Source organism: Euprymna scolopes, chromosome 19 (assembly GCF_053919585.1).
Source record: "Euprymna scolopes isolate OS-2025 chromosome 19, ASM5391958v1, whole genome shotgun sequence".
Classification (NCBI taxonomy): domain Eukaryota; kingdom Metazoa; phylum Mollusca; class Cephalopoda; order Sepiida; family Sepiolidae; genus Euprymna; species Euprymna scolopes.
The window spans coordinates 20,034,056-20,060,944 of NC_136500.1; the positions used below are offsets into that span (position 1 = coordinate 20,034,056).

General features: G+C 34.5%; 1 protein-coding gene across 3 annotated transcripts in view; it reads left to right on the forward strand.

The window, feature by feature from the left end:
- LOC145303474 (uncharacterized) overlaps positions 1 to 26,889 on the forward strand; it is a 266,228-nt gene that overhangs the window by 158,133 nt on the left and 81,206 nt on the right. For all 3 annotated transcript variants that reach the window (XM_080144825.1, XM_080144826.1, XM_080144827.1), the window contains 5 exons: positions 1,941 to 2,180; positions 4,423 to 4,568; positions 6,538 to 6,683; positions 9,933 to 10,069; positions 23,376 to 23,522. In XM_080144825.1, the coding sequence (XP_080000951.1) occupies positions 1,941 to 2,180; positions 4,423 to 4,568; positions 6,538 to 6,683; positions 9,933 to 10,069; positions 23,376 to 23,522 (816 nt within the window). The remainder of the gene's footprint in view (positions 1 to 1,940; positions 2,181 to 4,422; positions 4,569 to 6,537; positions 6,684 to 9,932; positions 10,070 to 23,375; positions 23,523 to 26,889) is intronic.

Below are 26,889 nucleotides of genomic sequence, written 5' to 3' on the forward strand. Positions count from 1 at the left end.
AATTCTTATTCAGCTTTTTTGCTTGTCATCATTGTTGTCACCATTGTCATTTAGGGTCCTGGATATGACCTTAAACTATATCCAATGGTAAGGCCCCAGCTTGCGGGCTTTGAGGAGTGTGGAGCCATTCTTTAATTGCCATTGCTCCCAGGTCCACTCTGACCCGGAGTGGTAGTATCTGTTTGGGTCCCAACTATGGATTAGTAGAAACCAACTTGAAAAAAAAACCCAAATATATTCTATTAAAAAATTTTTCTTCAAAATCACTGGATTCAGCATTAAATAACCTGAAAAGGGTTGATATGCCGTAAAACAAAAACAACCAACCAACCATTGTCATTTGTCTGGAATTTTATGCAAACTTATCACAATATAAAAAACAAATGCCACAGTAATTAACAGTATTACATTATAGAAGGAGTGGTAGTACTTTCATTCATTTCATGTTCACAACATTTCAAACATTAAAAATCCTATTTCAGTCACCAAAATTATTTCATATTTGATACACATTACATGTTTTTTAATTTACAAATTAGTACTTCGGCAGAATACAGACTATGCTAAAATAATAACGTGAGAGGTGAGAGCTTTTGTAACTATTCTGTACTTTCATCTAACATTTTAACAAGCAAAAAAAAAAATACTGTATGAAATTAAATTTAACTCAAACATCATATCTAAAAAAAATAGCGTGGTCTGTATTCTGCATAAGTACAAAAACATGTCTACACCAACGCAGCCTTGTTTTACTCAGGCTTAAAACAAAATGCGGTAATGGTCATGGCTACCATTAGCTGATGGTTAACGTCAGTGACCGACAATTAAAGCAGCCAGTGCTCACTAGACACCACAAGTAAATGCTAATACCCAAAAGTAACCACCTCAAACCAGCAATAACCATCAGTGCCTGCGCCTGCCATGAAGTAATAATAACCATTTTAAAAGATCACTGATCACCAGTTACCGCTAATCACCATCATAACTGCCAATAACCAACAGTGCCTTCAATTGGATGACTGCCTTACATTTGAAGATGAGCGATTTCATTTTATAGCAATCCAATGGAGGCCGACACCCCTCATGATCGACAATAACTGACAATGACCAAAAGTTGCAGAGGAAACTAGTGCCTGCCAGTAAACACAATCGCCTCAAAATGCCAATGACTGCTAGTGCTCATCATTGAAGGCAGAAAGTTTCATTTCAGAGCAGTCCAATGGAGGCTGATGCTGGTCATGACTGCCAGTGACCATCAGTGAACACTAGGAACCAACAGTGACAGTTGTAAAAGCAGCCAATGTCCACCAGTAAATGCAAGTAACCACCTCAGAACAGCACTAAATGCCAGTGACCATTGTTACCCTCTCTAGGCTTCCAGTGACAATCAGTGCCCAACAATGCCCGACAGATGATGATTTTATTTCAGAGCAATTCAATAGAGGCCGACATTGGTCATGGCTGCCATCGACTGCTAGTTGCGAAGGCAGCCAGTGCTTACCAGTAACCACTCCAAATCAGCATTAATTGTCAGTAATCACCAGTGCTGACAATGACAGCCAGCCAACATATTTGTTGATTAAATATGTTTCTCATTCTGTGGAATTTCCATGGGTCCCACTAGTTAATAATTTTACATTCCTCAATTTTTCCCTGGAAATGTGACATAAACATGAAAGTATAAATACTCCCTTCTTCTGGGTAGTGCACAGTTGGGGCAACTAATATAGTGTAAAATAAAGGCAAAACTTCACATTTACATCATCAAAATGTTTTGCTGATTATTTATTTATTTTTTTATTTTTTTACCCTAACCTAAGTTTTAGGATTAGTTTGGCAAAATTCGGTTTGGTTTAAATTCTGTAGAAGCACTAAAAATGATTTGGATACTGCATTTTTTATATTTAAAAATAAATCAATTTTCTTCTTTTGTTTTACAGAATCTCGAACAGACAAGAAATCAAGAACGCGATTACTGGGATCGTGTCAAGCGTGAAGTAAATCTTTTAGGAGAAGAAAACGCAGGTCCAAAATCAGAAATGCTGGAAAATTCTGAAGCCCTAATCTCTGGAGAACAGTCATTTTCTCTGAAAAGTATCACTGCAAACGAGGAAAGGAAGAAAACTTTGTCGAAGCATGAACCTGAATCACTTTCAACACAAACCCACACTCATACAAAAGTGAGTTTATTATTCAGATGCTTGATTGTTCTTTAGCCCCCTTCCCCCAGTCCAAGTGGGATGTGACACATGGTCAACATCATGAGAGGAACCCAGTGTGTTTCGTGGATTATTTAATAAAATTCCTGTTTGCTTCAATCCAACCCTACAACCCATTACAATTTAGGAGGTGTCGGGAAAGATGGAACTAAATTTGTGCAAAGAGACTATTGTTTATTTTTCATTTTGTTTTGTTTGAGTTCTTTTTACTACATTAAAAGATGTCATGATTGAACTGGTGCATGGTGGAGGGGGGTAGAGGACTTGTTTCATCAGTGACTGTCTCTTTTAAAACCTATCAATCAATACTTTCTGTATGACAAAAAAAAGGGTATTGAAGATTAACACACTAAATCCCCTCTCTCCCACCCAATGAGATTCTACTTTTATTTGGCAATTATGCGTAAAAAATAATTCCCTAAATACACTGTTCTCTCATGCATTACAATATAATCATTCTTTTAACTTTACACAAGTTCATTACATTTTTTTAATTTTTTTAAAATAAATCTCAGTGAAGACTTCTTTAATCAGTACCCATTATAAAGTCTAACACATTTAAATAACTAATCTCCCATGATCAATCTTTATCTCCTTTAATTAGCAAACTTGTTGTAACAAAATGGGACTTGAAGTTGTATCCAGGCTAGCTATTTTACACTACATTCCCAACAAATTTTTGTCCATAATAGTTGGGACGATTAATCAAAATCTGAATCAGGAATTTAAAAATTGATATGTTTTTGGGTATTAGAATAAAAAAAAAAATTCTGAATGATAAGTAAAACTCAGTTATGATAATATAAGAAATTTAGGTAAAATTGACAAAAGGAAAACTTGCATGAGGGGATAAATGGAAATAATGATAGTTTATCAATAATCATATCTTTTCAATCAATTGCTGGTAAAACATTTGATACAAAAATAGTCAGATAGATCGACTTATGTAATGTATGTCATTAAGTTTATTTTTATACATTTTAAAAAATTCTAGTGACTGTTTTCTTTGAAAAGTAAAAACATTTTTTTACATCACAAACACACAGCATATTGTCAAATATTGCACTTCTGTGATATTTCTTCAAATCAGTCATTTTGAGAAAGTTTTAGAATAAAGATGAAATGGTGATGACAAATAATTTATCATTTTCCATATATATATATATATATATATATGAATGACTACTTCATTTAATCACATAAATTAATATACGAAGATATAATTTTATGCGTAAATTTTCAGTATTTACTTCAACAGTGCTCAATACATAGGTAGAGCTAGATAGTAAGTTATGAAAATATATATGGCAATTAAGCTACACAGAATATTCTGCGTGTCATTCTCGTGAGAATTTGTCAGGCTTATATATTTTCATAACTTTCTCTCTCTCTCTCTCTCTCTCTGTATATATATATATATATATATATATATATATATATAGTAGGATGGATTGAATGAGGATCAACAAATGTTCCACACATCCAATGTTTTTATCGTCACGGAAATTTGTGAAATTGCTCATTTTTCAATCAAATCAATTAATTACATGTTCTAGTCAAGGATCCACCATTGTGCACCAGGTGGAAGCGTCACTTACTTCCTCATAATAACTTTGTTCACAATACATTATATTCTGCATTGCACTGTTGAGTTGTACTATTGATTTTATAAATTTCTATGTGATGGCTTGAATTAAAGTTTAAAATGCAAAAATCAAGTATCATGATTCAATTCAATAAGAATTAATTTCGAATGTGTCCCTATCATATAAAAAAACTTGATGTTGATTTTATATGTCGGGGCCCTTCTGCTTATGCGGTGATAAAACTTCTCAAATGCACTTGTGATGTTAGACTTTATAAAGGTGTTAACTTTGGTCAAAATCAGACTGTTCCTTCTTTAATCAGAATTTTTTAATTATCGATTATTGATACTAATCAGAGGCATTCCAATACAAAACCCATCTAAGAACACTCTCAGATACATTAAATATATTTGTGTGAAATATAAAAACAAATCAATGTAGTCCTTTTGAGTTCATTGGGAATGGACTAACATTCACACACGTACACTTAAAAAAGGTTAGTTTGGTTCAAAGTCAATTTCTAAAACTATCCAACACATGCCAGCCTGTAAAACCGGTGTTTAACTAAAGATGGTGATAAAATATTTTATTTCTGATTTCTGTAACCATGTTTTCAGGACATTTCAAGAGCAGAGAGTGTCAACAAACCAAAGATAAATGACTCTTTGTACAGCCATTCTGAACAGTCACATTCTTTATCGACATCAGGAGGAGGAAAATATTTGAAGACTTCTTATTCTTCTCCCCAAACAGAATCAAAACGGTAAGCCTAAATGCTCTTCAATTAAACAGTTTTAAATATAGCACGTTTTAGAACCTTGTTGTGGTAGGTAATTTAAACTTTCCTCCTTTGATTGTAATGTGTATTTAAAGTCACTTTAGTGCCATGTTCTGCATGATTGGGCATTAAATATGGTGTAGGTATATTCCTTTGAAATTGCTCTGTGCTAGGTGAATTAATTCTGAAGAAGCCATGAGAATTGCATGTATTCTGATTTTTTTACTGATGGATTGCCGCTTATCAAGGCTCTGAAGGTCACTTAAGAATAAGGGTCAAAGGGTTAGGGTTAGTAAGATAATGATCACAGTCACAAAAGGAATCAAATTGGTGGGTGGAATAGGCAAATTACTTAAGAGAACTGTTCAACAAATAATTGTTTATATTAAACTTGAAGATGACCATCCTGTAGTCAGTCAAGAAACACTCATATTTTGTTTCACAGATGTTTTTTTTTGTTCCAATCAAAGGGAAATAATTCTGTATTAATAAATACAGAATTATATCCCCTTATCTAAGATGGTCGCTTTTTAAAACTATTTTCATCCAGATGCAGCAAAGCATTTTCTGAAAAGAATTGAATGAAATGACATTTTATTCTATTTAACAACATGCTCGATTCACAAGAAAAACTGACAAACCGGACTCTAATATTAATTTTATAGGAAGGAAACTACTGATGACAAAGAAACGATAAACAGTCTGGCAAAATATATTAGATTAAATCAAATGACCAATTATTCTTTTTAATAACATGCTACAACGATATGCAAAAAAATCTGATGGATCAGAATCTAATATTGATTTTGTAGGAAGAAAGCTATTGGTGACAAAGAAATGATAGAGGCTGGCTTTACTTTGTATATTAAATATAAAGAATATTGTATTGAAGGTAAGATGAATGATAAAACAGTAAACATAAGTGCATACAATTATATATACGGAAAGGAACAATCTATACAATTATAAAACTCAAAAGTACCTTGTAATGGGTGTTGTAACGCAACATCCGATTTACGACTTTCAGTTGCGCATGCGTACATAAACAAATAATCAACGCGACAATAAAACATTGTTTTACTGTGTATGTTTTCAGCATCCCAATTGTTTTTTTGTTTTTTTTTGCGTTTAAATTATCTAAGTGAACAATTGTCAATACTTCCTGCATTTTTTTTACATTGTTCATTTCCGTATTACGTTTAAGTTATTTTAACGCAATTTTCTTATAAATAAATCTACTTTAACCCGTTGACAACCATAAGAGTATTTTACAACAGCGATTTACCTACTGTCTTCATTTTTTTCTTTTAATTTATGCTCCATTTTTGAATACACCTTTCTAAAAAAAAAGCATTCATACATTTTCTTCTACACTACCAATATAAATAAATAACCCCAAAATTATTATTTTTTAATTTGCGTTACAAATAAATAATCAACGCGACAATAAAACGTATTGTTTTACTGTGTACATTTTCAGCATCCCAATTGTTTTTTTTTTTTTTTTTTTCACGCTTAAATTAAAAGATATATGAAAATTCGAGTTTAACTTTAGGTATTATGGTATCTGTTCAGTTCATATTTACCTCTAAGTATGGCAAACCACTTATAATTCAATGGTTGTAATTTTATTTTTTTTCAAAAATAAACAATTATAAACAGAATGACTCATAGAAATCTATCTATATTCTTTTTTCATCTTAATATACTTTCATAGAAATGTTTCTGTTATGTCACAAAAAACTATTTTCTTTACGTCACAAGTGTCACACTCATACATTAATTCCATAGCTAATATAACATACTGACCCAATGGGTCACGAATAGTCTAGTAATAATATAAAGTTATAATAAAAATGATAATATCTTACGGTATAGTATATATTCATTTATATCTTTTTATGTTTTCTGAAAATTATTTTTATTATGATTCTGGTATCTTTTTTCTCCTCAGCCATCCCCATCATAAAAATGGACATGGATCGTCTCAGCGTGATAGTCATGATGCTGAAAGCATCAGTAGCAAGTGCTCGTTGAAGACTGCCAGTGATTTTAGAGATGCTGAGGAAACGTCTGATAGTATTACGGAAAATATTTCTGGTAAGGAACAAATTGTAGTTATAGTGAATGTTAGTTTATTCCAATGTCGCAACAAAATTGAAGAGGTAAAGTGTGTGTTTTAATCTTCTTTTAAAGCTTTTCTCTTTAGCTCTCTTTGTAATCCTCTATAACCACCTCTTTCCCCCTCCCTTCTTGCTTCCTTCTTTCTCCTCCTCTCTTGCTTTCTTCTCCCCCCTTCTCTCGACTCTTCTCTCCATCATGATCATCCCCTCTCTCTCTCTCTCTCTCTCTCTCTCTCGTAACCAGAAAAGAATCATTAATGCATTATTACATAATAACATTAAAAAGTCCCTAAATGTTGAAAGATGGTGGGATCCTTCTACCGCTCCAGAAGATATCTCGCTACTGATGCAATTCTCTATCTATATAAAAGCCAAGTACGTCCAAGGATGGAATACTGTTGCCATATCTGGGCAGGAGCTGCTAAAAACAGCCTATCCTGCCTTGACAGAGTACAAAATAGACTTTGTGGCTTAGTGGGAAATGCCTTTTTCTCTACCCTGCAACCTCTCTCCCACAGAAGAGACGTTGCGAGCCTATCCTTGTTTTATTGTTATTTCCATGGCAGGTGCTCGTCTGAACTCCAATCTCTGGTCCCCCCTCGCGAATCTTTCACGAAAAACACCCGTCTAGCTGAATCCACTGTCAAAAATTTTCCCCACTCTTTATCTGTGCCTAAATCAAAACGTAGATTCCATGAACGAAGCTTCTTTCTTAGAACTGCAGGCCTGTGGAACTGTTCCATCTGCCTGCTTCCCACCTGACTACAACCTGGATGTCTTCGAGTCCAACATAAACAAATTCCTAATGAACCGCCCCCTTAAGTAAACACTTCATTAAATCTCTACACTAACGTACAGTACTTGCAATAACCCTTATCCTGGAGTGGCTTCCAGGCCTTGATAAGTGGTGACCACCGTGTAAAAAAAAAAACAAAAAAAAACTTCCATCTGACTGAATAATAAACTAATATTAGCTGTGTGAGTGTGCCTTGTTTTTAGTTGTAAGCCATTATAGTTTTAAAAGAGAAAAGAAATATTGTTCCAAACAAAATGAAAAAAATCCAAAGAAGCTTTGAATTGTAAAAATTGTAAAAGACGAAGAATAGAGTTTCCGGTAGGTAGCCAATCTGAATAAGTCCTGAGACAGAATAGCAGAGTTACTTTCCATGTGAAGACGAAAAGTTATATGCAAGAATTCTTCAGAGATTCTGTCTATTTTATGGAATGATTCCAGTTTCTGATTTGCTGGTAGTAGAGCATTGTTCCATCTGATTGGTCAGTTCTTACCACCCCTGTTTATGAATAGAACCTTCCAATTTTTTTTTTAATCATACCCTCATTATATTGATGAGGATGAATCTCCTCGCTGTTTCATTTGCTTGGAGACTTGGGTAGAAAGTACCAGTCAAATATCTGTTCTTGACAATCAGGAATTGACCTAGTACCTGTCCGACTAAGGTACACCACCTGGGTATTACCTAGGAGGTCCAACCTCTCAGGTCTTGCTATTCGGCTTTCTGGTGGGGCAAGTTTATTGCTTGTTGTCTGAGGCGCCTCTACTGGGGAATGCCAATGGGGATGCCCAGGTAATTTTTGCTAAGTCAGAGTGCGCTTCCTTTGGAGGCACTGGTTGGATATCCCTACTTTCTGACCTTGTGCCACATCTTGTTGAGGTGGGCAGCAAGTAAATATCTACCGTCATTATAGCAAAAATATTGTAACACCTTGTATAGCTTGTGCTTTTTCAATAGACATACAACTCTACTTTATATTATAGAAGATAAGTCAGAGTTGAACCTGATGGGTTTTAATCCTCAGAATTATATTGCCAATAAGTGTACTCTGGGTGTATTCATTACTTTTTTTTTTGTTTATTAATATGTTTCATAAAGTAAACCATCACCATAACGTCTGTTTTACTAGCATGTCTTGGATAGCTTTTAGCAATTGAAAACTAATCTATCTCTGGCCAGGTCCTTATTTATCCCTCTTTGATTCAAGTCCATCCTTATCACTTCCTCCCATGTTTTTCTTAACCTTTCCCTGTTAACTGGACCTGCTACCTCAACTTTTATACTTCTACTAAGCCAAGAACTCTCAAAATGATCACATAACAATACAGTCTCCAGTTTTGCATGCATCTCCCTATACTATGCTTATTTAACCTTCTTCTGAAGTCATCAGATCTAATCTATTAACGATCATTCTAGTAAAATCTATTAAATATGGGTCACATGACCATATAAGAATATTTCTTTCTGTGGTTGACAAAGTATAATGTATAATTTTATTTTTGCTCCCCCGACAAAAAGAGGTTGGACCTGTAAATTCACCCTTGTCCGTTCGTCCGTCCACACTTTTCTCAATAACTACGCCTTGGAATTTAAAAAAAATTTTGCACAAACATTAAACATGATATGAGTAAAAAAGTAACAAAACGGATTTTCTGAGAAAACTCTGGTTTCCCCCCTAGGGGTGCCTTTTGGGTTAAAATAGCTAAAATTGGCACTTTTGCGCTTATTAAAAAAAAAAAAAGTTGATGCCTTGGATTTTTATAAAAACTTTCTGAAAAGTTGTAATTTACTGATTTCTATATAATTTTGTTTGTGTAAAATGTTTTTGACTCCTGATGGGGGTATGAGACGAATGGATTCACCAATCATTTTTATAACCAACGGCTGTGCTAAACAAATAATGAAAACGTTTAAAAATTATTATAAAAATTGTCGAATTTTGGATTCAATCAGTTCGCCGTTAACTACAGCACGGACCGCATTTCATTCTTGGCCTCCATCTTGGTTACTGATCTGAACTACGCCACCATCTTTGTTCAACACAATGTCTCAAAACTTAACAGTTTGCCTATACTTCGCGATAACTCTTGAGTGTGCCACAAGGACTCTTTTAGAGCTAATAAAAACACTCCGCTTTTGGGACTATTTTACCATATTTGTCCAAAATTTTCTGTGTATGTCTATTTAGCAGTTTTGCATGGTGGTAAACTCAAATTTAAATATGTTAAGGCCTTGGGGACTTTTGGGCTAATGCTGAACTTGGGGGACTTTTGGGCAAATGCTGAACTTAGTCATTTTTTTTTTTATGCCTCGTTCTCTGTTCACTCACAGGGGACCATGCATGCTTCACTTGTTTTCTATTAAATATCTAAGATTTTCATTTTCACCTGCAATGTTATCACGTCATTCTGTTTCTCTACACTCTTCTCCAGATGGTTCCAACATTGAGGCTACTTCAATGAGTGCATCTATTCCTGAAGAGTCAATTCTCTCGAGCAAACATTCTAGCAACGTCAAGGAAGCTTGGAAAGTTCAGTTAGAAGAAGAGAAGCAGAGAGCTCAAAAAGAGGTTGGTATATCTATTTAATTTACCCTTTTTTTTATGAGGGGCCAGCAATATAAATCTTTAATTAAGGCATACCAATAATTCAAAAAATGGTACTTGATGTCCTCTTGCTGACTAAATGCTTAGCATTATGAATTGAGGATCATGAATACAGTGAGTAATTCTAGGAAAACAGTAACGTCCTCCCTTACATCCTGATATAGGAATCAATGAAAAGGTAGTCTCCATGTCAGCCTCAATTATGGTGGACCAGTTTAATTTTTACTTTGTATCAAAACTAAAGAATATTATGCAAGAAACAATCCCTAATTTAAGGAATTTAAACAATTATAAATATAATTTTTTCTGTCCCCATTATTATTAAAAGCAGGAATATTTGTGCCTTAAGTTTTAATTATCTTGTATCTTGTACAAAATGTTTTTTATAGTGTTAATTATTTTGTATTAAATGTTTTCTATGGTTTTAATTATTTTGTGCAAGATGTTTTCTATGGTTTTAATTATTTTGTACGAGATGTTTATTTTTTTAATTGTCTTGTAATAGTTTACATGCTAATGTTATTAATTTCGCTGATTTCATATTTGGAAAACAATTGCAATGATATTTGCATACTCTAGGGAAGCTTATCATGTGATTGAAAACAAAAGTTGCAGATTAAGCGCAAATACTTGTTAAAAGCATTTTTAAGGCTGGATAAGTATACAACTCTCCAAAACTTGTACATTTTTATGGTTCTCCGTTCATTGGAACAGATATTTTCAAGAATAGTCTGCTGTAAAGCTGCAGTGTTTTTTTTTTTTTTTTTGATGAAGCATTTGTGTGTCAATTGGTCACTACATGAACTATAACTAAACATAAAGAAAAGAAAGATTTTTATGACTAAATCCAGCGTGTTCTGTCTATAACAGAAATGCATATTAACAGTGCATATTGACCAAGCTAACATCATGAAAGATGTGGCCCTTCACCACACATGGATGCTCATTCACTTAAGAGAGACTGCAATTTTGCATATCTCTTGGTGTTAGGATGCATGAAGACTGATGGAAAACCGCTTCTGTGGTACCAGTTTTCAAGAATTCTGGCCAAAGAACTGACCCATTAAATTATCGCCCCATTAGCCTTCTCCTTCTTTTCGCTAAAATATTTGAGTTCATAATTAATCAAGCTCTAGTCTTACAGCTGCTAAACTCCTGACCGACAAACAATATGGATTTAGGTAAGCCCGTTCCACAGCAGATATCCTAACTGTAATCTCTGAACGTATATACTGTTCACTGGACAAAACGGGAGGATAGAGTGGTAGCCCTCGAGATATCTAAGGTTTTGACAGGTTATGGCACGATGGTCTTCTAAGGAAAATTAGATCATATGGTATCACTGGAAGAATACATAATGTAATTAAATCCTTCTTAAGAGAAAAATCCAGGTTATATATGATATAAATGCAGAAGTACCTTAGGGGTCTATCCTTAAACCTCTATTATTCCTGATATTCATAAATGACCTCCCAGATAAAATTGTCTCTTCTGAGATGGGTATATTTGCTGATGACACTACTCTCTATAACAGGCACGAGGGGAAAACAAATGAACACATATCTAAGGAAATGGCAGAAACACTAGAGGATGACCTCCAATCTGTAGTGGAATGGGGACAAAAATGGATGGGCTCATTCAATGCTGCGAAAACTAAGCTTGTTTCCTTCAATAATTACCAGAAACCTTCACTAACACCAAAAGCAATGGCCAAGAACACATTACCCGAAAGTACTTCCTTTAAACTCCTTGGCCTAACATTTACAGGGAACATGAACTGTAATAGATACATTGAGAGCATTGCCAAGGCTGCTGCAAAGAAGGTGGGCTCTCTCTACCGTGCTAGAAAACTACTTACGCCTGAAAGTATCCTGTACCTCCTATAAGACCACCATTCGCCCATGTATGGAGTACTGTTAACACATTTGGGCTGGTGAATCTGATACTTGTCTCTCACTCCTTTGACAGGGTTCAAAAGAGAGTCGCCAATCTGATAGGTCCTGAACTGTCAGCTAAATTTCAGTCTCTGTCACATCGACGAAATGTTGCATCCCTTTGCCTGTTCTACAAGTACTTTAACGGTGAATGCTCTGAAGAACTACAAGCATTTGTACCCCCTCGACGTGAATACCCCCAACAAACCCGACAAGCAGCTAAATCCCACCCCTTCATAGTAGAGATCCCTAGGTGTAAGAAAGCCTTCTACTCCAATAGTTTTTTCCCCAGAACTGCTTGACTTTAGAACTCCCTTCTGGAATTTAGCTTTCCCAACTGTACTGACACACAGAAGTTAAAGTGTAATGTGAACAGACATCTTGCTACTCCTCTCCTTTCATAATACTTCTGCAACTTATGTCCCCGATAATAGCCCCCTAAAGTGGTACTGTGCCTTGTTTGGAGTGAAAATTGAATTTAAAAAAAAAGTTTGAATAGGCCATCCCAAAAAGTACTATTCCGCTACAAATCCTTTATATTTTGAATACTAGAACATAAAGGAAGAATTGATACATTCAATAAGTAATTATTGGCTAGTTTCTCTAATATGCATTTTGTGTCAAGTTTTGGGTAAAAATAATTAGAAACTATAACGTTAAATTTTATAATGAATGAACTCAATTGTAATTGGCATGTTTTGCCTTTTGTTAATTATTTTTTTATTCTAATCAAAGGGATTTAACTATGTATAGACAAATACAGTTACATCTTTTTTTTTATTTATTTATTTATTTATTTTTTTTAGATGAAGACCATTTGAAAACAATTCTAACCTAGACAAAATATTTTAACAGCTTTTTTCTTCGCCCACCCATTCCTGTCCATAGACACACACACATTACTTGAATCAGCATAAGGAGGTGAAAAGAGCCCAGAGTTTTGCTTCCCTTTACATAACATTATTATTGTTTTTACTTCTTGATAACATTCAATGATATAAATGATCCCTCTCCTCCCTTGAATGAAGTTTTTTTTCTAAATTTTAGATATTATTTATCAAGGATTACTCTTATTAAAATAAATACCAACATTATAGAAATTTTGTTGAATAATTTTTCAAGTTTTCGCAAGACATTTTTTCTTTTATATTATAGACTAGCGAGGGGTACCTGGCGTTTCCCGGGTGTTTAGAGGTGTGTGTGCTCAGGCGGTGGGGGTGGGGGTAATCAAAACATAAGAATAAGCGAAGTAAATATTTTTAAATATTAAATAAAAATTTAATCTATATATATAAAAGTGAAAAGGTATGTATGTGCGTTTGTGTGTCCGCTAAAAACTTTCGACAGACAGAACAAAAATTAACAAACTTGGTATCATATTGAAGCTCCATCCTTCGCCCGAAAAATATCGAAAAATTGGCCAAAAACGTTAATTTTTTTACCCTGAAATCAACAACTTTCTACAGGGGGAGGGGGGGGGTCAACAAAAACCGCCCTCTCATGATGAGATTGGTTCTACGCATGCGTCAGATGACGTCATGACCTGATTTCGTTTAAATAGTTGAAGAACTAAATTTCATGTATGTCGTGTTAGCTCAGTTGGTTAGAGCGTTGGGTCATTATCTAAACGTTTTGGGTTTGAATCATGGTGTGAGATGTCTTCTTTTTTTTTTTTTACAATTTTTTAAAATTTAAATATTGAACCAGTGTTATTTAAGCCATTTTTCACGTAACGTTCATTTTTCTGGGTTTTTTTTGCTTCCCCTTATTCTTAGGTTTTCATTAACACCCCCACCCCCGACCGACCACACACTCCCAAAAACACCCGGGTACCCACCAATTTGTTTAATTTTAATATCGAAACAGGCTTATTTAAGCCATTGTTCACATGTTTTCTTTTTTTTTTTTGGTTTTTATTTTTCAGAAGTTTTAACGTTTCTTTTTCTGTTTTCTTTTTTGTTTTTATTTTTTCGATTTTTACATTTAACATCATTCGTTTGCCTTACGTTAGTTTTTTTTTTTTTTGATGTTTTGATTACCCGCCCTCCCCCGCACCGCCCGGGTACCCCCGCTTAAGTTTTAACGTTCGTTTTTCTGTTTTCTTTTTCTACTTTGCTTATTCTTAGGTTTTCATTAACAACCACATACACCTCCAAACACTCGGGCAACGCTGGGTACCTCCCTTTCCCCCGCTAGTATTATGTAAAAAAAAAAGTTAAAACTTAAAAAAATCGAAAAAAAAAAAAGAAAAAAAAAAACTAACGTAAGGCAAATGAATGATGTTAAATGTAAAAATCGGAAAAAGAAAAACGAACGTTAAAACTTCTTTAAAAAAATCTGAAAAATAAACCCTGCCCCCCAAAAAACATGTGAAAAATGGCTTAAATAACCCTGTTTCAATATTAAAATTTTAAAACTCGGTGGGTGCCCGGCGTTTCCCAGGTGTTAGGAGGTGTGTGTGGTTTTGGGTAAATCAATACTCCGAGGGGGAAGGGGTAAAATTTAAAAATAAAAGTTTTGGTAGGTGAGTATGAGGATCGAACCTGAACCCTTGAGGCAAAGTTGGAAATTAAAGTGTGAAAAAAAAATTGTGCGACGTTAACCATTGGCCCACCGCGAGATACTAACGGAAACATGTTTGAATTTATTTAATTACTTAGATCTGGCAGGTGCACGTTTTAATCACTTAATGAGGTCAACTTTGACTGTGGGATAGTATTTCATTTACTGCGGAAAGCTTTTTTATTTTTGTTTTCCCAAGATGTTGGTAGGTGGGTGGGGGCATCAGATCCCCTTGTCCAAATTAAATAGCAATTGTTTGATAGAAGGAAAATATTTTCACATTGATCAAATCTGATTCCTTTCGGACATTTCCTGCGATACCTGGAAAATACCGCCAGAATTAGTGTCACTTTTATTATAGGAAAAAGACTAATCCACATGCGGCGAGCGACAAATGTTGGATATTTATCTTCCCGAAGTCGAGCAAATTAAATAGACAGGCGAGCTCCATTGTTAACTCTGAGATATTATGATTTATATGTGATATAAAAAGTTTTAAAAAGTTGCGAGCCGACCGAGCACTTCTCTGAAAAAAGCCTTTCTCAGACATACACAAAAAGCGAACATACATACATACATACATTTTCACTTTTCTATATATAGATTAGCAGGACCTGCAAATTATGCAATATTGGAAATTTACTGCAGAAAAATGGATTTAGTGTATCATAAAATTTAAAAAAAAAAAAAAAAATAGGTTTCTTAATCTGATCAAATTAGGCAAAGTTAGATTAATTTTGTAATTTATATTTTTATAAATCTTTATTAATTTTATTTGTCAAAACTGAATTTCTAACATTTTTTACTTTTAATTTATTTTCCATAAAGTAAATGTTAAGTATAAATTATCTGTAATATAATAGTGAAACTGTGTCTGTGTGCGTGCAATTTTTTGTATGTCTGTGAAAGGCTTTTTTCAGGGGGAGGGCGCTCGGGGAGTTACTACATTTAGAACTTTTTGTATACTACCTAGATTATAATATCTCTGATTTACAAAAATTTGAGCGACTTTTACTTTATTTTGGCACTATTTCTTACTCTTGCTTGTTTGTTTGGCTTTTCCGTATAAAAGCGAAACTAAAAATCCTGCGGGGCACACTCGCCTTTTTGTGGGGAGCTGAGGAAACAAACAAATATGCAGAAAGCATAAAGCTTAACTGGCTCTGCGTGATTTCATTTCTCTATCACGTGATGTTTGACCTAGAAAACCAGTCGCTCGTTTTTTAAGTGTTTAATTTCAACCATTCTCACTTTCTCTGCCCTGTTAGCGTAACGGTAACGTGTCATGTTTTCTTTTTCGACTTCACCTCAAGGCTTCGAGTTCGAGCCTACCTGCCTGCAAAAACTTTTTTTTTTCCTACACACACGCACCCCGATAAGCATCCAGGCAATGTCGGGCATCCCTGCTAGTTAAAAATAAAATAAAAAGTCATTAATAGAATTAAAACATTGTTAATGAGATTAATCAGTGTTATTTCTTCTACTCGTCCCTTCTCTCCATTTCTTATCCTTTTTTTTTTGAGAAAATCAACACGTAAATAATGATTTTAAAAAATAATATTATCATTTGGATTCTCCAAAATATTGTTCTCATCTTGAGTTGTCATTTACAATGTTTCCGTTGATGTAACCTCTGACCTTCTTCTTTTGTCGGAATCAGGAATGTTTCTGTTGAACTCTGGAATCTGGACAGAATTTATTTACTTCACGGAGGTAGCGTGCTCTCTTTCCATCAGCCATGACTGGATAGAGGTCCTAAATAATTCATAATTGTATTTTTTGGTCACCCACACTGAGAATTGAACCTTCAATCTTAAGGCGAATGTCACTTTTACAATTTTTTTTCCAATTGATTTTTTTTTTTCCAAATACACTAACCACTGCTTCCTGGATCCTTGCAGGCAATTCTAGTATGAATTTTGAGAGCCTTAACCTTTGCGGACAGTTCTAGTACTAATTTTGAGTCTTAAACCTTTGAGTTCGACAAGATATACTCGAAGAAGGTCAGAGATTACATCAACCGAAACGTGAAAATGACATTCAAGATGAGAACATGAGAACAGTAGTCCAAAGAATCCAAATAATACAAAGAACCAATCCTCATCTCAAAAATTCAAAAACCTAATAATATTAGGTTTGAAAACGGACTCGTGAGCAAAATCAAAATGAAAATATTTGACTTTAAAAAAGTATAAACAGCAATGCATACACACACACGTTATATTATGTGACCAGAAAAGGATGAGGGCACGACGAATGAGTGTGTTTTAGGCTGTCTGCATCTTTCTCAACGTAACTGGACAAAAAAAGAAAGAGGGGAGAAACATTGGTGAGGATGTGGCTTCAACAAATTATATCAGCTGCTATATTTTTTCTTTTTTCCACTTGTAACCACCAGGACCCGACTGGAGCAAGAAGTGGAGATGGCGAACGTGTGATGTTATGAGAAGGAAAGAGAAGTGAAAGGAAGATAAAAACGAACTTGGAAGAATAAGCAGATATCATTGGGGATTTTAGTGGAAAATATAGCACATTTGAATTTTGAGAGTTGGGATTGCAGAGATTTGAAAAAAAAAAAAGAATGGAAGTTGGAGAAAAACAAGGATGTAATAAGAAAAAAAAAAAGTTAAGAACAAAACATGTTTAAAAAAAAAAAAAAATAAACATATCCGGAGCATAAGAAAAATGTACATAGACAAGTGAACTTTAAAACTGCTGATGATATGAATGTGTTTTACGTTTTGCAGATAATGTCTAATCTCCCTTATTGTTATTTGCTTTGATTTAGATGCCTATTGTGTTATATTAAATTTGCTTTTTCAGTTTTTATTATTGCCTTTTGACTGTATTGCTTTTGCCAATTAACTAATCATGTGTATTCCACTGTTAAACAGAATTACAATATTTGAGAAACCTTCATTCGGGCTAAATTCCAGCAAAATATAAATGTTAGTTTCTATCGTCCTGATATTAATACAGCACGTTACATAATTAAAGTGGTCATCCCATGTGTTTGTAGCATATATTTGGTAGCTTATGGTGAAATGTTAAAATTGTCACCAAAGAAAAGATGACATGATTCCATTTCATTTCATTTCATGAAAACTGGTTTTCTTTTTTTTTTTTGTGGCAGACCATCTATTAGTTGGTCAGTTGTGTACAAATCCAAAGAGCGATAGGCGCCTTCTATCATGTCTGAAAGTGACACAATGTTTAACGAGCGAGATCGGAAATGCGCCGCTGTACAATTCATACTCTCTACTGATCCAAGTTATGATTACAGGACCATTGCCTACACCATCAAAATGCTATCTGAATGGTTTAATGCTTGAGGTCACAGCTCAACAAAGTTTCCGGCCACGGTTATGGTCTTTGGTGTGGTTTCAAGTGAGAGCCACATCATGCCACCTCGTATCTTTGAAGCCATCTTGAAAGTCAACACCAAAGTGTACCTGGATGTGCTGAAGAGTGTTGTGATCCCTTGGTGCAATAAGGTGGCCGCTGGCAGACCCAGGGTGTGGAAGCAGCACTCGGCGCTGGCCCACAATTCTAAAGAGACCTAAGCTTGGCTTCAGTACTACAACTTTGTGCCCTTCTTTCAGTGCCCTCCCCCTCCCTCAACCTGAACCCACTGGAGTACTACATTTGGTCATACGTCGAGAACATCACCAACATAACCTCCCACAACACAAAGCCAGCCTGATTGCTGCCATTCGCTGAGCATGCTCCCAGTTCCGGGCCTGTATCAAGGCTGAAGGCAGCTACATTCAATAGATGTCAGCCCTACTACATAATCAAGTTACCTGAAATTATTTTTTTTCAATAAAAGTTTTAAAATAAAGCTGTAGTGTGACAAATTTATCGTTCCACCCTGTATTTGTCCCAGGTAGTATGGGTCACATTACATGCTTTTACTTTTTCATACCAAAACATAACATAATAACAGAAATAAACACTTTGATAATGGTAATATAAGATTGTTTTTTACGAATCAACCTTGTTTTGATTAGAATTTTTATTATAATTTTTTCTGCGTTAAACTAGCAGGTCAATCTCAGTGTCCTAATGTAGATTATCAAACAATCTGTGTAATATTATACTTTAAAAATATTAAAGTTCTTTAGAAAACTAGAGTAAGAGTATAAAGACTTATGCCCAGGTGAGGTTTGAACTCCTAACATCTACCTTTAATTATGACATGTTAACCAATTCAGCCACTAAATCAATTTTTTCCCCCTCTCATGATCGAATGTTAAAACCAAAACAGGTGACATTCTTTCTGTCTTTCTCCTCACCACCATCTGACTTTTTCTTTACATCCACTTTCATCTCAAGCAATATGGATTTCATCCTGCAAAATTAACTGCTGATGTATTTGCTTTATTATCACATATAATCAGTGAACCGCTCAATTGAGGCTTATATATATATATATATATATATATATATATATATATATAAATACCCGTTCACATACAACTTTCACGACAAAGATAGAACCCAGAACTAGATAGAATCGAGCAACTGCATCGACAACGGACAACACCAGAGCCAAAGTGGGTTTCGATGTACTGCATCTCATCAGTGATGTGCTCCGACATAGGCGCGAACCCAGGTCATCGCACTCATGAAGTGTGCAATACTGACGACCCAACCATATGGGCTACGGCGCAATCTATTGACTATGCCTCGATTTTTTAAATTCTTATATTTTTTTATTTTTTATTTTTTTTTTTGCACACTTCATGAGTGCGACAACCTGGGTTCGCGCCTATGTCGGAGCACGTCACTGATGAGATGCAGTACATCAAAACCCACTTTGGGTCTGGCGTTGTCCGTTATCGATGCAGTTGCTCGAGTCTATCTAGTTCTGGGTTCTATCTTTGTCGTGAAAGGTGTATGTGAACGAGTATATATATATATATATATATATATATATATATCTATAATCTCCTCTTAATGTCTAATATATGTATATATATATATATATATATATATATATATATATATATATATATATATTTTAAGTGTCTGTTTTTCCAGACTGTTGTACAATCTGCCAAAAGCGCTGTTTGCCTTGGCCAGTCTGTTGTCTATTTCCCTGTCGAGTTTGGCATTTGATGTGATGGTACACCCCAGGTAGGTAAACTGGTGAACGGTCTTCAGCTTAGTCTCACCAATGGTGATGTGGTGGAGGGCGGTACTCTACCCGGGGAGCTGTCTTTTTCAGTGTGTACAGAGCGGTAGTACTCTCCATCGTCCTGTACGGCTCTGAGTCCTGGACAATTTACTGCCACCAATTACGAATGTTCGGGCGTTTTCATCAGCGCTGTCTCCATACCATTCTGAACGTACACTGGAGTGACTGTCACCAATATTGAGGTCATTGAGCGGGCGGAAATCACCAGCATCGAGGCCATGCTGCTGAAGTCACAGCTACGCTGGGTCGAGCACGTCTCCGGAATGGAGGATCATCGCCTGCTCCAGATAGTTCTGTATAACGAACTCTCTACTGGCAGTCATAACAGAGGGGCACCAAAGAAAAGATATAAAGACTCTCTGAATAAGTCCCTCAGTGACTGCCACATTGACCACCTCCAGTGGTTTGCTCTTGCTGCTGACCATGCTACCTGGCGACGTACTATCCACTAGGCTGTCGCCTCCTTTGAGATCTCCCGCACAGATAATCTGCAGGAGGAAGATTCAGGAAGCCTCAGCAGCTACATCTGACGTGACTTTTGACTGCAGCCACTATGGCCGTACCTGCTTGTCCCGCATCAGGCTCATCAGCCACAAGCGTACCTGCAGTCGACATGGATAACCCCCTTCAAAGAATTTTTATTTGCGAAGTACAGCCAAGATATATATGCCTCAGTTGAGAGGTTCTATTGATTTAATTGATTGTTACTTATTTTAATTGATTGCAATTGTTGCTGATTTAATTGATTGTTGCTATTTCTTCTGATGAGTTAAGGGCATAATAGATTCACTGATTGATATCATAAGTAAGTGATTGATTTTGCGCTAAGAAACAGATGCTGTCAAGAATTGTAAATGTCACCTGAATTAAAGAAATAAATTATAAGCTGGCCAACATCATAAACTTTGAAATATAGTCTTTTGTTATTTATTCACTATATTGCTCTGTAATTACATTGAGCTTCTTAAATAAGGATTGGTATATATTATAAGAAAGTATATTTCCACAGAAATATATATTAAGAAAGTTATAGAAAGGTGTATATAGATGGATTTATTTGTCAGTTCAATGAGGATGAAAACATAGGTAGGAGGAGCTATAAATGCTCTTCATATCTAGAAGCCTAATGCTTCTCGTCAGAAGATGAGAAAGGAGCTAGGTTACAAATATAGAGAAATGTGACATCTAGCTTATGGTAGATTAGGAAGGAAGTGTTAAAATGAAAATTAAAATAAGGAGATGAATAAATAAAAAAAGAACATCTGAGTAAAGGTGGAGATAAACCTGGGGATAGCAAATGAATAATGAAATATAACAATAAAATAGGAATATTAACAAGAACTAGAAATGCAGGCATATGAAGTGTCAGACGTAATTAGAAGGAAGAAAGGGATCTGTAATAGAGAGAAACTAATGGTTGATGCATTAGCTCAGACTTGGCAACAATATTCCATGCATGGGGAAATAGTGGCTTTGAGTGGTTTTCTAGCATGGTAGAGGAAGCCCACATTCTTTGCAGCAATCTTGGCAATATCTTCAATGCATTTATTTCTGTTCATGTTGCCTGTGATTGTTAAGCTAAGGAGTTTGAATGATAAGCTCTCAGGTAATGTGATTAATCATGGTAATGAATGGTTTAGGTTTTATGTAATTCTTAAAGGAAATAAGCTTAGTCTTAGCAGCATTAAATGCTACCATCCATTTTCATCCTCATTTCATTCAATGAATCAATTGGGGTTTTGTTTCTATGGCAATAATTCTTAACTCATCAAAGGTTTTTGATAGGATCTGGCACAAAGGGTTATGGAATACCTGGCAACGTATTCTTAACCATCAAATCCTTTTTCTCTGATAAATCTAGTTGTTGATGGGCAGAAGTTTGAAGCATATAATATCAACATCAGTCTATTCGAAATCTCCTTAATCCAGTTTAAGAAAACATCTATGATCGTGGGAAAATGTGCTACACTTTAGAAAAACATAGATTTGGTTTGCAAATAGGCATACAATAAATACTGCATGTATTGTCTTGTTGAACAACTTTATTTAATCACAGTTGTCTTTGAAATTAAAATAAAACTAAAACCTGAAATGAGGACAAAAAAGATATTGATTTCTTGAAAAACAACTACAATTAGGCATTTGAAACAAAACATTAGAAGCAGATTTGTCGCATTAACTTTGGAGCTGATTTTCAGATTTTCAATCATAAGAATACTATAAGTATATTCCAGTTTACTTTATTGAAAAACATATTCTTGTAGTGGTTTAATTTGGTACTTTACACCAAGACAAAATGTTTATCCAGTTTCTTGATCCTCTGAAAACAAACAAACAAAAAAACATATCTTGTAATTTTTTTTAATTTATATATATATATATATATATATATATATATATATATATATATATATATATTGTTTATAAGATTTTGTGTTTATTGACTCCGTAGTTTCAGGATCCGAATTGGAAATATAAAAAAAAACAAAAAAACTGCACTTGAATGCCTAAAAGAAAAGCTTTCGATCAGGAAGGATATATCAATGCCTTGATAGTTCTTATTGCTATTAAGTTATATATGAACTATATAGGCAGAAAACTCAATGTCTTTGAAATTATCCTTTGTGAGATAAACTAAAAAAAAAACCCTGCAGATATCAGAAAGATACTTAATATTAACAGATCCATCAACAACTTTATTTAAAAAAAAAAAAAAAAAAAAAAAAAGATTAATGGAGATTGGACATGTTTCATGATTACTAGTCTCTAGCTATGTAAAGAAATATCAAAACAATTTAATTACAAAAAAATAATCAAGAGGACAACCACCAAAGAGATAGGTCAACCAAATAAGAGTTGAGACTGTTATGCTGCTCCTGACAGCTAAAAGACTGGCCCAAGATCATTATAAGTTGAAATTGGAGAATTTTGTTTACAAGAAATTTTCACACAAGTCGTTTCTACTGGATTATAATTATATCGATTGAAAACCTTGAAAAGTCGTCAATGTTCTCAAGAATTAATCAGCAAAATTTCCATTCAGATGTAAAAGTTTGTAAAATATTTTCTGTTCCTGTTTTCTTTAATTTGGCAACTTTCTTTATGGATGTATACATGCCCCCCCCCCTCCTTCTAAAAATGTTAATATTCTCTAGTTGTTCCTCCCCAACATAACTTGGGACTCATTAATGTTTTAATTTTAAATTATAAAATAATACTTTGAATGTAAAGGAGATACTCCTCCTTTTTAGCACAATTTAAAATACGAATCAACTCCTGTACATTTTGAGCCCTTTAGGTCATTATTTACTATTGTTTTTGCCAAAATAATTTTCTTATAGAAACTGAAGCAAATTACACTTTTTTTTTGCTATAAAGAACATGTAAGGATAAAAAAGAAGAAATTGCTAGTCAGAATCAAATATCGATTTATCAGATGTACAACTATTTGGCTCTAACACAGAAAATCTAACAAGATGACTTTATATATTAGATATGAATTTCTTTTAAAAATAATTTTTTTTTTTTTAAATATAATTTTTACAATTGTAATTTCTGTTCTATTTATTTTCAGGATTCAATTTGGCAAAGTAAATTGAAAGAAGTTCAAGAGAAACTAAACAGTCTTCAGCATCCCTTGGTTAAGAAAGAATTGGATGAAGTCCTTCCAGATTTGGTTAAAAGGAAATTGCTGGTTTTTGCAGAAGTTCCGCACATGATGGTAACGTCCTTTTTATTCTGTAACAATTATGAATCAATGGACTCAATGTTATGACTCCATATAATAAGATTCTCTCAGCGGAGGATCAGAGCAGATAATACTAATGACAATAATAATGTTAAATTGTGATGGCTGTTCTGGTGGCGAGAGATGGGGGTTATGAAAAATGTACTGATTAAATTTAGGTGAAGTTTGGAATTTAGTTGAGAATTTTTTTTTTGAATTCTAATCTGTTTTAATATGTTGATTTGAAAAGTAAACAGTTATTATTTGGGGTTTAATTAAGGAATGCACAAAAACAAGCAATTTAGAAAGATGCTATTTGGTAAAATCTAAAAAATGTCAGAACAAAGATTGTCATAAACTTTGTTACCTGGTCGAGTCTGGCGAGGGCACCCATAGTACATAAATTGAATGAGTGCAAGAAAAAAAGAATGTCAATTTTATACGATCAATAGAAATAAGCAATGACGATTTTTTTTTCTTTTTGTTTTTAAGTTTTTATTTGTGAATCAGCTTGCATAAGATGTTTCAAGAAATGTTTAAATTCTCCAGCTAAAGAAAGACGAGTGCTTCTTTTCAGCCTTATGTAATGTTATCTCATCCACGGAGATGTTGTGCTCTGATACATAACTATAATGAATAATGTCAAGCCTAATCATTTATGAAATCTTAGAGACTTTTGCATGTGATCCATTCCTTATCCCACAAAAGGGACTAAAATCTTACATCCAAACATGCTTCTTTAAGTAGGACTTTGCACTATCAAAAAAAACATGTTTACAATATGAGGCTTAGTCCTTGCAAAAGTTAATTAAGCACACATTTTCAAATTGATTTGATCAGATTATTTTTTTCACCCATAAAATAATGCTGAAAATTTATTTTCTTAAAATATATTTTAATAGCTCTACTATTATATAAAAGGTACTTTGTGTGTGTGTGTAAGCTCGTTTCCTATAGACTCAGAAATAGCTGGGCTGATTTTTTTTTTTTAATTTCACACATAGGTACTTGATGTGCCCAGGAGTGTCTTTCCATAAGTTTTGTGTCGGAATGCATTTAACACATTTTGAAAATCGGTAATTGAAAAAAACCCATTAAAGAAACAAGTCTGATTTTGATCAAAGTTAACACTTTAATACAACCTAACATCACAAGTGCATTTGAGAAATTTTATCACTGCACAAGCAGAAAGGCCCAGCCTATAAAATCAACTGTAGATTCTTTTATAAAACAAGCGCGTTCAAAATGAATGTATCTTTTTAGAGCACAATTGAATTATGGTACATGACTTTTGTACGTTAAACTTTAATTTAAGTGATTATATAAAAATAATTTCATAAAATCAATTGTTGGTTCTTTGATAAGACAGGGGTGCGTTTGAAATAAATGTTTCTGTTTAGAGCACAATTGAACCATGATACTTGAGTTCTGCATTTTAAACTTTAAGTGAAGCTATTATTTACAGATAAATTTATAAAATCAACAGTAGGTTTTATTACAGTGCAATGTAGACTATAATGTATTGTGGACTAAGTCACTGCGGGGAAGCATGTGAAGCTTCCTCCCGGTACACTGTGGGGATGGGGGCACTCCCTAACTAAAGCAGGCAATCAATCAATTTGATAAAAAATTGGATAATTTTACCCATTTTAATGACATAATTAATGATGTATAAGTGAGTGGAACGTTTGTTGATCCTCATTCAATCCCAGACAACGTCAAGTCTCACTGCTAGTATATATATATATATATATATATATATATATATATATATACTATCAGGGCGCCCAACATTGCCTGGTCGTAAAATATGCTTAAATATAATATTTTGATTAATGCAGATTTTGTATTTATTATTATACTAGCGGGTGTGCCCGGCATTGCCCGGGGTGTCTGTATGTGCGTGTGTGTGTGTGAAAGAGGAAAAAAAAAAGTTTTGGTAGGCATGTAGGCTCGAACCCAAAGCCTTGAAGCGAAGGCGGAAAAGAAAGTGAAAGAAAACATGATATCTTACCACAAGGCTAAGAGAGCAGAGGAAGTGAGAATCGTTCAAATTAAATGATTAAAAAGTTAAGTGAATGAATTCACACAGGTAAGTAAATTTAACAAGGTCAAACATCACGCCATAGGGGAATGAAATCATGCACTTAACTTTGGCTACAAGCCAGTTTCTATGTATTTATTTGTTTCCCCAAGAAGAGGAATGTCCAATATATATATATTGTCTGATATGGTGGGTTTTCCCCACATTGATCAAAGCTTATTGCTTTCTGGACGTCCTTTCGTAAATCATAGATATTATAATCTAGGGAGTATATAAAAAGTTCTAAGAAATAGTAACCTCCCTGCCCCCGCCCCCCAGCCTTTGCCGGACATACAAAAAAAGCGCATACACTAACACACATTTTCGTTTTTATATTATAGACTAGTGGGAGTGCCTGGCGTTGCCCGGGTGTTTGGAAAAAAAAAAAACTTGTAGTAGGCAGGCAGGCAGGCTCGAACCCGAAGCCTTGAGGTGAAGGCAGAAAAGAAAGTGACAGAAAGCGTAACATCTTGCCGCTCAGCCATCATGGGAGAGGAAGTGAAAAGCTCTAATTTAGTGATTAAAAAGTTGACATGCAGAAAGTGAAAGAGTTCATGCAAGAGAAGAAATGAAATCACGGAAGGCAGTAAAGCTTTCAGCTTTCCACCGTTGTCGGGCAATCAGCTCCCCCCGAGAGGGGGGAGCTCTGGCAATGTCTTAATGAATAGCAATTGTCTGATATGAAGGGTATTCCCCACAGTGATCAAAACTGATTGCCGTCACCACCTGCTGGCCACGAAGGCCAGCGAGTTCCTTTTATTTCGAATCAGTTTTGCTTTTATATGGAAAAGCTAAACAAACATGCGGAGAGTAAGAAATAGCATGAAAATAGCGTGTAAAAGACGCTAAAATAAAATATAGACGACCACCTTTCGTAAATCGGAGATATTATAATCTAGGAAGTATATAAAAAGTTCTAAGAATTAGTGATGCATCCTCCGCTTGAAAAATGCCTTTGCCAGACATACAAAAAAAAGCACACACACTAACACGCATTTTCGCTTTTATATTATAGATTATATTGGACCCCAAAATTAAATTTAAAAAATTGAAAAAAAAAAATGACTTTTTGCATCACCAGCGAGAATCGAAACCAAAATGTTTAGCTTACAATTTATTTTTTCCTTTGCTGTTACTGACTGAGCTATTAAGACATGTTTGCTGCAAGGCTAAAAATTAAAATGTGAACCCATAGCTACTACGTTATGCATGCATATTCGTAATGCTGTCGTTCAATCTTCACCTGGCAAATTTCATTTTTTTTTTTTTTTTTTTCAC